Source organism: Loxodonta africana, chromosome 6, assembly GCF_030014295.1.
Source record: "Loxodonta africana isolate mLoxAfr1 chromosome 6, mLoxAfr1.hap2, whole genome shotgun sequence".
In the NCBI taxonomy this organism is placed as follows: domain Eukaryota; kingdom Metazoa; phylum Chordata; class Mammalia; order Proboscidea; family Elephantidae; genus Loxodonta; species Loxodonta africana.
The window spans coordinates 133888252-133900909 of NC_087347.1; the positions used below are offsets into that span (position 1 = coordinate 133888252).

Sequence of the window (12658 nt, forward strand, 5' to 3'; positions counted from 1 at the left end):
TTATGCCAATTGAGCTAGATATTCCCCAAGACCATTGTCCCCACAGCCCTTAGCCTAGCAATTTGGTCCCTCAGGGAGTTTGAATGTGTCTATGGAGCTTCCATGACCACACATGGCTCTTCTGATTGGTCCTAAATCACATCTCTAGCCACATTCATGTCATGGGATCCACCCATACCTACCTACCAACCCACTGCCATCGAGTTGATTCCGACTCATAGCGACCCTATAGCACAGTGTAGAACTGCCCCATAGAGTTTCCAAGGAATGCCTGGCAGATTCGAACTGTGGACCTCTTGGTTAGCTGCCATAGCACTTAACCACTATGCCACCAGGTTTTCCAAACCTATTATCCCTATTGAGTATACTTTACTGACTCTAAGATACCATCCATTGTAAGACATGCCATTATTTTATGTATCACTAAAGAAAAAAAAAGTTGCCAATTAAACTATTACAAACCAATTATAAAATGCACTTTAATATTAGAGATTTTAAAATTAAAAAAAAGTATCTTGCATTGATAGAATACTTGCAAGCTATACCCTTCCCCGCTTCTATGCTTTTTGACGTACTGCCAGCTTTCCCTACACCAACACTCCACCACCCCACTTCTACCAAGCCTGCCTCTGCCTCCTCCTTTAAGATTCAGCTCAACATCACCCCCTGAAAACCTTGACCTCATTCTCCTGAGGTCAGACTAAGCTGTTGCTGCCAGGTGTCCCATAAATGAGGGTACACTTCTTGGGCATTTATCTCACTTTATTGCAATGACTAACTTAGTCCCTGATGAAACTTGAGCAGACTCCATATCACCAATACCAAGGCAAGCACTTGACATATTATTCACCCATATTTGGGAAGATAAAGGATGTAGCAGCTAGAGGAAAAATGTAGAGAAAATAGGAAATCTTGACAATTCAGCACTGAGTTTCTTTGGTCTTCTGCAAAGGGTGGAATCCTGGTGGTGTAGTGGTTAAGAGTTCGGCTGCTAACCAAAAGGCCAGAAGTTCGAATCCCCCAGCCACTCCTTGGAAACCCCATGGGGCAGTTCTACTCTGTTCTATGTTCTTACTATGAGTCAGAATCAACTTGATGGTAACGGGCTCTGCAAGGGGTGGGGGGCAGTCTTTGAATCTAGAAACTTCCAACATAAGAGAAGCCAGATTCCAGGAGAAATACTGGGTTTTTTAGATCCCTGGTTTCAGAGTAAAGTGATTGGTTTTCTCCAGGCAGGTTCTTGTCTCCTCTGAGCCAAAAGAAGCAATGGATGGGTGGTAGTGGCAGCAAAGCTCGGCCATGCCTGGGGAGCAACCATGACTATTGGCCACTGTTAGGACGCCTACAGAAGGATTCTCCCAGGGCCTGCTGCTCTTCCTCCTGAGCCGAAGGGAAGCCCAACACAGGGAGGATGAAACAGTTAGGAAAGAAGGAATTCCTTCTCTTTTCTGCTTTACTCCTAACTTCAAAGTAATCAAATGTTGTTTATGCATAAAATTTTAATCCTTTCACAAATTCATATTTTGATTTAATTTGCATATCCCATTTACTGCAAGTCAACATGAAGAGAGACTCCACTAATTTAAACCATTTTTCTCTGGGCCTGAAATCCTTTTAGAAATATCTTACATTAGGCAACTCAATTATGTCTAATGTGGCTAATGTTGGTGGATTAGAATTTTGCTTAAAGAAACTCATATTTAGAACAGTGAGAATAGGAGGAGGTGAGAGAACAGAGGAGAAGAACAATAATTACCTGTCTTTGATGCTACACAGATCAATGTGTAAATCACTAAAATTCCCCAGGGAACCTTGCTGAACTGAAATGAGGTCCTTGGGCTGGTTATCAATAAAGATGAGCCTCATGCAGCCTTGGAAAGCCTTAGTGGGGTTTAAACATTGGGAATCGGTGAGATTGTCTGGGCACCCTGTGGGACAGAGAAAAAAGATGAAGAAGAATGCTGAAATGATAAGTCATTGCTTTGGCAATCTATTGATGGAAGACCTTGAGGTCTAATTATTTTGGTACTTTTTCATTCGCAGCAATTCCAGGATTTACAGAGAAGAGACAGAACTGGTACAAAATGGGGCACACTTAATCACTTTGTGCAGGAAAAAAAAAAGTGTGTTAAAGGAAATACCAATACTGTAACATTCATCGCTTTCTTTTTTCCTATCGTTAAGCTATTTGTCTATTTTTTGAATAGCATATGTCACTTATCCTAAGGTAGCAACATATTTTAACTACTTGGGAATTTTGGTTCTGTCTTGAAACACACATCTAAATGCACAATTGAAATCTGAATTACACTTTCAAAGGAAATTATGCTTTGCGTAAGGAAGGCAGCAGCATAATTGTCTGGTTAATTGTCAGCATTAACAGGCTTAGTTCCTGAGAAAGGTACACACAGGAACGCATCCAGAATCTGGAAATGAGGTTCAATGCAAATCCAGACTCTAAGGGAACTCAAGGCTCAAGTGCACGTAGTTAGAGGGCTGTAAGAGCATACATGGAAGGTTAAAACCTACCTTGTAAAGAGTGTTCTTTTAAGAAAGGACATTACACTGACTTAGCATAGCCTGCAACCCAGGTGTATCTACTTCTCATTAAGACAGGTATACAGCACTGGAGCTACACCAGCGCTTATGCTCTTTACAAACTCCATCCTGATGGTTTTAATAGGTTCAGAGCATATGGGAGTGCAAGCTTGAAAACATGGCAGTAACCCATAAATAATAGGGAATTATTCCAGCCATCTCTAATAGATAGTCGCTGCTGGGCAGAAGCACAGCAGCTGGCTAACAGCTCACAGGCACACTATAAAATGGAGAGACGCTACAGCTTCTAATTGAAGCTGTAGAGAGAATTGATGTAAGTTGACTATTATTACTGAAGCTCATTTTTCACCTTCTTAAGGTTACAGTGTGTGGGGCGTTTGTTTAAACACTGTTCCAAAGGCAGATAAATCTTCACCCCCGAAGCCCAGTGCCCCTTAAGAGCGACCTCTAAGGACACTTCTTCAACTAGGGGAGGGGGACACTTTTGCCTCAGAGACATTTCAGATGCTTATCTTTACCACAGTTATTCACAATCATTCATTTCCCCAGAAATAAATTCAAGGTTGCTTTTCTCTCTCCATTGGTGGAATATTGCATATGACGCAAAACTACGCAGCTAATGAGCTTTACCTTTGGGGCCCTGAAAGCCTTCTTTCTTAGCCTTTATGCTGCTTTTGCTGTCATCCTTTGTTTTCACTAGTGTCCATGGAAAGCACAGACCTGGGTGTGAATCCTAGCTCCACTCCTCACTGGCTCTACGGCCTTGCAGGGGTTATTGTGTTACCTCACAAAGTGGTGCATGGATTAGATGATGTAAGACATGAAATATTTACAGAGGATGGAAGCGTGTCCCCTTCTTAAATAAACTGTTATCACTGCACACGTGGGGATTTCAGGTGGAGGACAGAGGCCCTTCCTGATTCCCTGCAATCGAGGCAGAAAGACATTCTCCGCTCTGTTTCCCTCTCAGGAGATGCCCAATGAGTGTACTGAACCTGGGCAAAGTCCTTTCCGACTGTGAAGCTTTAACCGTGTGCCATTGGTGTGAGAGACAAGATTTGTAAATTCCGTATAAGAGACTGCACAGCATAAGTCTGACAGTGCCATTGTTGAGCTTCCTAATGCAGAAAGACTTGGCAACTGTAGACCAGCTCCCAGCCCCGGCCTGTGACGGCAGGAGCAGAAGCCAGTTTGTCCCCACCGTGAAGGAGGCCCTATGCTGGACATCTCAAACTCTTGCTCTCGCTTTTCCCTGCCACCAATCCATTTCCCCGTGTTCCTGACAAGGGAGTTCAGGGATGGACAAGAAGTGTCTTCCTCAAGGTCAGCAGCGATTGAGATTAAATACTCTTTAGAGATTATTTCTATAATACAAACAACCACCTAAGAAATTAGGTATTAAATTTTTAATGAAAAAAGAAAAATAGCTTGGAAGGCCTAAATAACAATATATATGCATCTATCAGAAAGTAGATGCCAAATCATGCTTTTTATCTGCATCGCTTTGCCCTTGTGTGTTTTGTCCTAGGAACAGTCCCCAGGATTCAGCTCACATCAGAGCCGGCGGGGTCTCTAATGGCTGCTCCATGTGGAGCTACAAGTTCTTCTAGGTCCTCTCCATTTCTAGCTGCCTCACTCCCGGAGCATGGCCTCCAGGGATGCGGGGAAGGAAAAGGCAGGGGACTGAAGAAGCCAAGTGTCTCGGAAGCCTCCTGAAGGCTGAATGTGCTGGTTATGACCTCCCACCAGGGTTTTTCCTCTCAGGGGTACTGCTGATGGCTCGTATACTTTCTCCACGTTTTCAGCCGAGTTTCTCTTTGGAATGTGATCGCAGAGCTTGGCAGAGCTACAAAATCTCCTTTGGACGTGTTATGTAACACCAACTCTCAGAGCTAAAGTTCTTTTCTTCCTCAGCACTGACCTAGATAATTTATATTTACACAGCTGCGAGAGAGTTTGCTTCTCACTATTTTGGGCTTGGGAGTGGGTGCCTCTGTGTGTGCGTGTTGGGAGAATGGTGTAATTGACAAAGCGAAGATCATTATAGCGAAATAAATGTCCACCAGACTCTGCCCCGCACCCCTTTCTTTCCGACCTCAAAGGCTGGGGAATTTACCTCCAAAGTAGTAGCTGTTTCCAGAATAAATCTGCACGGGGGTGGTGTCCTGAGCTGGGGAGGCTGCATCGTTATCAAGGGTGAGAGTGATGCGGCTCCTTCTGGCGTTGATGCTAACTGAATGCCACAAGCCATCATTCAACTTGCTGCCTGTAAAAGAAACAGGAAGGGTGCGCGTCGGGATGATGGATTCCGGGAGGTTTGGCGAGCTTGACACTCGGTTTCCTGCTGTGGTACACAGGCAGGCTCAGCCTGCACCCACTGCCCGCTCTCTGTAAGCCAAACCCTGTCTCTCTTCCTTTATATCTTTACTGCTCACCTCTACTCTCCTTTTCTCTTTTAAAAGTGGCTGAGCCACTTCTGTTACATCTGGATTAAAAACAAAAGGGCAGAACACAAAATTCTGGATAAGCTACAAAAAAAAAATTATATAATATGATAATTGATCCATTGATGTATACATAAATGCAAGGAAAAAGGCTGAAAAATGAACCTCAAAATGACACCAATGGTTTTTTCTCTGGGTATTGGGCTTACAGGCAATTTTAAATTTCACATGTGAGTCTATAAATAGCTGATATAGCTTTTATCGCTAAAAATAACCTCTTTTTTGAAGGCAAAAGTAGGTGGGGGAAGCTAGATGACAATGGCCTGCCAGGCAGAAGCAGCCCCTTGTAGTAGGGAGGTAGCAGACGAGTTCCATTCCAGCCTTTTTTATACCCGATTATGTGACATTCAAAACCCTGGTGGTGTAGTGGTTAAGAACTACAGCTGCTAACCAAAAGGTTGGCAGTTCGAATCCACCAGGTGCTCCTTGGAAACCCTGTGGGGCAGTTCTACTCTGTCCTATAGAGTTGCTATGAGTCAGAATCAACTCGATGGCAATGGGTTTGTTTTTTCTTTTATGTGATATTGGCTAAGTTGCCTACCTTCACTGAGCTTCGGTTTTCTCGTATGTAAATATAACAATGCCTACTTTGTATCATTGTTACATGGAACAACTACAATCAGGTATGAAACGTTCCTAGGGCAGCTCGGAGCACTACGGGTGCTTAGCAAAACGCAATGCTTCTTCTGTTTTTCACCTAAGGTGTTTTTGTTACACGCTGTGCTCCTGATGTCTCTTATTGAGGAAACTGTATTGGGAGGGGAAACCGTATTGGGAGGGGAAACCCTGGTGGCATAGTGGTTAAGTGCTACAGCTGCTGACCAAAGGGTCGGCAGTGCAAATCCACCAGATGCTCCTTGGAAACTCTATGGGGCAGTTCTACTCTGTCCTATAGGGTCGCTATGAGTCGGAATCGACTCGACGGCACTGGGTTTGGTTTTGTTTTTTGTATTGGGAGGTAGTCATCAGGCTTTCAACTATTTCCTCCTCAAACTTTCTGATCTATTAAGGCTCTGTTAGTGCACAGCGCTTGCTGAAGGACATGGATTTGTGTCAGCAAATCAGTTCACCAAGATTTGGCAGTGACCAGATCACCTAGACACACATTTCTTTGTTCAACAGATATTTATGGTGCCCTTTTATGGGCTGAGTTGCTTGGCTTCTTACTATATCTGTGTCCTCCCCTGGAAAATGGCGTCAAAGATTCTACTTAAATGTCATTGAGAAAATAGCACACATAAATACCATAGCTAATGTAGAACGAAGCATTTGTCTGCTAACCCAAATTTTGGCAATTCTAATCCACCAGCTCCTCTGTGGAAACTGGTTCTACTCTGTCCTATAGGGTTGTTATGAGTTGGAATCAACTCTACATCAATGGGTTTGGTTTTTGGGTAATGTGGAACAGTTCGTGCCACATCACAAGCAGACAAAAATGTAAGCTAAAACAGACAGATCAACAACATAGTGATCCTTGGCACTTTGGAGTATGGATACTAACATCGCATGGTCCCTATCCTGGGTAGTTCATAGTTAAATGCAAGAGGCATCAGAAGGAAGATGAAAATATAATCTTTTGAGCTCAGATTAATGAAGTAGGCAGAGAAGGAAACAATGACAGCAGAACCTGCAATACTGGGTGAAACAGCAAAATGGAAGCAGAGAGGAAAGGAGGCCTAAGCCCATGTGAAAAGCCAGATACAGTTTCCCAGAGGAAGCATGAGAATTTAAGGGAAGTTTTGAAACCACTCAGAGAGCAAGCATTCCAGGAGAGAGGACCACCTGTAGAAAGAAAAAGTGGGATGACAGGAGAAGCAGGGGAGGATGGTATGAAGTCAGGTGGCAAGAGGATCAACTCACCCAGGGAGATCGCAGGGGAGGCTGAGGAAGGGGTTTTAACCCAAGCTTTGCAAGTGATTCTGGGTGCTTTCAAAATTCTCAGACCAGTTGCATGGAGTCTCTGGGGGTAGGGCCCTTTGCATGTGTACTTCTTAATGAGCAGCCATGGAAGAAAATCCCACTGTAGACCACAAAATTCCATGAGGGGTCTTTAGCCTGGAAATGCCCCTAGCCACGGGAGGTGATACTCCAAGACTCCTCTGGCGGAGGGTGAGGGGAGCTGGCTATCAGGAAAACTCTAGGGCCTATTGCCCACACAGGCCCAGACCACCAAAATAAGGAGGTTTTCAGGCAAAGCAGCAGCAGCACACATAGAGAGCAAGGGAGGAATTAAGAGCTATTTTGGGAAGTAATATAGGACAGACCTGGTGGAGCCTCCTGGAGCAGTCCCTAAGAAACCAAGCAGGAAGAAAGCACTGAAATACAAGAGCAAGGTGTGCTGGTCTCTAAGAGCAGGGACTGAAGAGCTCCTGCCTCTGAGCCGCCAGAGAGCCTACCTGCTGCCCTGAGAGAGCAGCAGCCCCAGGCTGCAGCCCAGTGCATCTGCACCAGCAATCAAGCCCCATCTGCCGAGACTCACCCAGGTTTAAAGGCCCCTGAGTCTTCGGCCAGACCCTTCCCTGCCTGTCCCCAGCAGCCCTAAACATCTGCTTGGATTAGAGCAGGGAGAACCCAAGGGTTTTCAGCATGGTGGCCTAGAGTCCTCCCTAAGGCCTTTGTCCCCTGACAAGGCCAGGGCTCTGGTCCTGGCCACGGGGACTCTGTTAATGAGGGAGAGACCCTGTCAGGTGTTTCCTGGGGATGAACATTCAACTTCTGTCAGGAGGATTTGGGGGTCACAGTAGCTGTAGGTCTCCCTGTCTTTTCACTTTCATTTGTATATGCATTTGCATACATCTACATACCATATGAAACTACATTTTCAAATACTGTAGACTGTTCGGGCTGGAAAGGAGCCAGCAACTCACTCAACATATAAGGTCTTGATAGCCCCTAAGGGCCAGCACCCTGCTAGGCACAGAGGCCACAGCGAGTGTCCTGTCTGATCAGTAATGGACCATCTGGTCCTTTTACAGGACAGACTGACATGGAGAGAAGAGGCCTGCTCAGCGAGGGTCTGTTCTTGCCATAGGACTTTCCCGCCTTCTTGTCTTTAAAGTTATCTCTTAATGAAGGTTGGCTTGGTTGCTTGTTTTCTTTTCTTTCCTTTTTCCTTCTGCTTTTCCTTCTGGTTTGATCTTTATCCTACCTAGTCCCCATTCCCCGTAGGGGAGCTTGGTGAAAGGCTTAGGTCTTTACAGGGAAATTATTAGAACAGTGGCTCTTGATGCTAACAACACAGAAGGATTGCCCCGGCAGGTTTTAAAAGTACAGAGCATGGGGCCTCACTCCAGGTCAATTAAACCAGGTTTCTGAGGGTGACCCCGGGCCTTGGAAGTTTAAAAGACCTACAGGGATTAAATTGTGGTGCAGCCAGGTTTGAGGACAACTCCACTGAAGATTTTAGAAGAGGGAGGAAAGAGGCTAGGAAAAACAAGAGCAACTGACAACGGTGTGTTTGTTTTTGTTTTGATGGGGGGACCAAGAATAGATTCCAAAGCAAATGAGATGGTGTGCTCTCTTCCAAAAGCTTCGCTTTCTACCTGAGCACACTTTTCCGCTTCACTCTGTTAATGAACCCAAAATAACACCCCCAGAGATTTCCCAGGGTTTAGTTATTAAGAACACTCATTTAAAGGTACAGACTGAAGTGCTATTAATTATTCACAAATTAGGGAGAATCAATTTATCAGGTTGCTTTCTTCCCAACACTATACTTGAGATAAATAGCTCTGGAAGAGTAGATTTTTGACAGGGAGAACAGAAAAAGAAAACAAACACCTTTGAGGACAGAAACACTTTGATGCGAAATGCCTCTGGGCGATGAAGAGCAGGTGATTAAGGGCCTTCGAGGCACTAGGGGTTTCTGGGTAGTGTAGACATTAACACGATGGGCTGAAAGGATGAGGTTAACATGCTGGGCTGAAAGTTTGGAGGTTCATCTCCACCCAGACATGCTTCAGAACAAAGGCCTGAAGCATGATCTATTTCCAAAACACTAGCCATTGAAAACCCTGTGAAGCACAGTTGCACTCTGATACACATGGGTTTACCATGAGTCAAAATCAACTTGATAGCAACTGGTTGGAACATTAAATGCCTAGATTTTGGGGGGAACTGAGGCTTAAAAGCTAGGAATTACATTCTGGAAAGAGTTGGATGATGACAAACACAAACTTTTGAACATTAAAAGAATGGCAATATTTGTTATCTCTCAGATTGGCAAAAACAAACAAAAAACTCAATAACATTGATGTCATAAATTTGAACAGTCTCTCCAGGAGGCAATATGCAATAAATACCAAAAACCCTAAAAATGTTCATACCTCATTTCTCATAAATTTTATTCTGAATAATTAATCTTAAAATAATAACAGCATTCCAGCCAAGATGAAGGGCAAAGAGAGTTCAGAACAGCATTAATATACAATAGCAAAAATCCACGACTACGTGGATTTCCGAAAGTAGCAGCTTAGCTAATCAAACGTGATATAATCATAATACGGGATATGATGTAGTCCTTCAAAAAACAATATCCAAGACAGCATCCTGATAGTGAAGCTCTTAGTAAAAAACAGTATATATCACACGATTCCAATTTTATTAAAAATAAACACAAAGAGAAAATTCTGAAACCTGTTACTACTCGTTGACATTGAATGATAGAATCACAGATTTTTTTTTGTATATTACTGAGATCTCAAAAGTTCCTAAAAAGAAAATGCACGAACTTTGTAATTAAAAAAAAAAACTAACAAAACTGTTGAAGCTGTGATAAAATGTAAGTCAGTTTGTCATCTTCACCTGCTTTCAGGTGTCCTCATCCCAGAATTCAAGCCAAAAACCAAACTCATTGCCATCGAGTCAATTCTGACTCATAGCAACCCTGTAGGACAAAGTAGAACTGCCCTATAGGGTTTCCAAGGAGTGCCTGGTGGATTTGAACTGCGAACTTTTTGGTTAGTTCTGAATTCAAGCCAGGATATTAGTACAAAGGAACTTTGCAGAGAGGGTTAGTTTTCTCTGCGCTCATCTAGGAACCAAACCAAGACTTAAAAGGTTTTCTAGATATGGGAAAAAAAAAAAGAGATAGTTTCCATATTTGTAACTGGACTTGCAAATAAACTTTTGAAACACAGCACAGTTGTAATAATAGTATAGTTAACAATACAAGCTACCAGTGTTGAATACCTATAATGTGCCAAGCATTTTAAACATATAATTCCCGATTCTTACCATAGTCCTGGGAGTCAAGTTTACCGCCCTAATGTTACAAATGCTAAAACGGAGAGCCTGAGGGTTGCCCAGCGTCATATGGCTCCTAAGAAACAGCCAGAATTCCAAAGCAGGCTTCAGGGACTCCCAGGCTGAGCTCGCTCTGCCCACCCCAGCTCCAAAGCCAGCTTGCCCTGCTCTTGGAATCGTGTTGATTGATGCTGAAGTACCTCCGCAAAGTTCTATTTTCTACTGCTGAATGCAATGTTGCTTTTATTTCTATTATTTCATTTTATAACAACTTTATTGAGATATAATTCACATACCTTACAATTCACCTATGTAAAATACAAACTCAATGATTTTTAGTATATTTACAGAGTTGGCAAACATCACCAAGAGAGATAATATAACATTTTCATCACCTCAAAAAGAAGCCCCATGCACTTTAGCTTGTGTTTTCTCTAATCCCACCCCAAATTCCTAACCCTCGTGTCTCACCCCAGCCCTAGACAACCACTAGTCTATGTTTTGGTACATTTACCTATTCTGGGCATTTTCTATAAACAGAATGAGACAATATGTGGCCTTTTGTGACTGGCTTCTTTCACTCAGCCTGATGTTTTCAACATTCATCCATGTTGTACTATGTCAGAACTTCATTTGTTTTTATTGCTGATATGTGTAGCTATACTACATATAGTTTATCCATTCACCAATTGTTAAGCATTTGGGTTGCTTCTGCTTTTTGGCTGTTGTGAATAGTGCTGCAATGAACATCCACGTACATATTTATATATGCCATATGTTTTCAATTATTTGGGGTATATACCTAAGAGTGGAATTGCTGGGTCATATGATAAGTCCATATTTAACCTTCTGAGGAGCTGCCAGACTATTTTACCAAGCAGCTGCACCATTTGACACGTCCACCAGGCAACGTTGCTTTTAACAATACTGAGTTAGACTTTGGCCCTGCCCTTTTGCAGATCTTCCAGGTTCTAAAAACGATTAAAGTAAGATGTGGGTTCTGTTTCTCCAAATGGCCACTTAGGCCTGACCTTCAAATTTTAGCTAACTGTCATTTACTTTATTGTCTTTTTCTAGATAAAACATAAAAGCAGTTATAGAGTGTGGTGTGATGGCTGGCTGCTGTGTGGCCTTTCCAGCCATGGTCTTGTAACTCCCACCCAAGTGATTGGGCAGGGCTGTGGGATGGGGTAATTGTGCCCCCACCAGGGGATTGGTTGGTTTTGCCATGCCCCTGGGCTTGAAATAAACCAACTTAGAGGCCAGAAAGAAGAGAGAATCCCACCACCACCAAGGAAGAAGGTCAGGAGCAGAAAGTACATTTTTGAACCTGGGATCCCTGTGCTGAGAAGCTCCTAGAACCAGGAAACAGAGAGAGAGAGAAAGCTGAAGAAGTGGCAGCAGACACCTGACAACAGAGACCCAGCCGCAGGAGGCAGCGTGTTGGGGTTCCCAGCCCACAGAGAGAGAAAGTTAAGTGACTTTTGGCAGAGGCCAAGGGCCAGGAAAAGGCGTGCCTGTGAGCATGGCTGGGAAGAGGCTGTCCTGAGTGTTCTTGAGCCTAATTGTAACGTGTTACTTCCCTAGTAAAATGCCGTATTAGTGAGTATGGTCTGTGAGTTCTGTGTGGCCATTGCGATGAATTATCGAGCTCAGCGGAAAAGTAGAGAGTGCCACAGGAGGGACATTTGGTGTCAGAACTGGTGAAGATGGCTGAGAGAGGAGGCATGTTCAACCTCCGCCTCATAGGAGTCAGCCTCGGGCTGCTGATCTTGATTCTCCCCTCTCCTTGTGAAGTTAGAGGAGGTCAGACGCTGTCCCCATGCCATTTTTACATAGAGCATCTTTTTCATACTTTTCATAATGAGAGCTTCACTGAACCTAGAGAGGTTAAGAAACGTCCTGAAGTACTAAACTTAAGGTTTGTGGTTGAAGAAGGCCACTACTGACATGGTGGAGGCTGTCCTGTAATACACATTTTGTGTAGGACGTTTCTCAGCATCCCTGGTTCTACCCACTAGATGCCAGTAAAAACTTCCCCTCTTAAAGACTGAAAATGTCTCCAGACATGGCAAAGGCCTCGTGGGGGGCAAAATCACCCTTGCTTCATAGCCACTGAGTTAACGGAGTAATATTCTGGATTTCAGAGGTTTGGATAAATTAATCTCTCTCTCTCTCTCTCTGAAAGTCCACAGCCAAATTCCCAACAAATCTTTGCATTTCACAATGTCTCCATTTATGGTTTGAAGACAAAGGGGGAGGGAAATCATAATGTGAAACGCAAGATGTTAATGAACTTTTGAAACTGAGTAGCTCTCCCTGGGCCCCGGAGCATCTGCCACGGCCAGAAG

At 43.6% G+C, this 12658-nt stretch overlaps 1 protein-coding gene across 2 annotated transcripts in view; it reads right to left on the bottom strand.

The window, feature by feature from the left end:
• CNTNAP5 (contactin associated protein family member 5) overlaps positions 1-12658 on the bottom strand; it is a 1181085-nt gene that overhangs the window by 558948 nt on the left and 609479 nt on the right. For both annotated transcript variants that reach the window (XM_010596415.3, XM_064287363.1), the window contains exons 9-10: positions 4676-4825; positions 1757-1928 (exon numbers count right to left, since the gene is read on the bottom strand). In XM_010596415.3, the coding sequence (XP_010594717.1) occupies positions 1757-1928; positions 4676-4825 (322 nt within the window). The remainder of the gene's footprint in view (positions 1-1756; positions 1929-4675; positions 4826-12658) is intronic.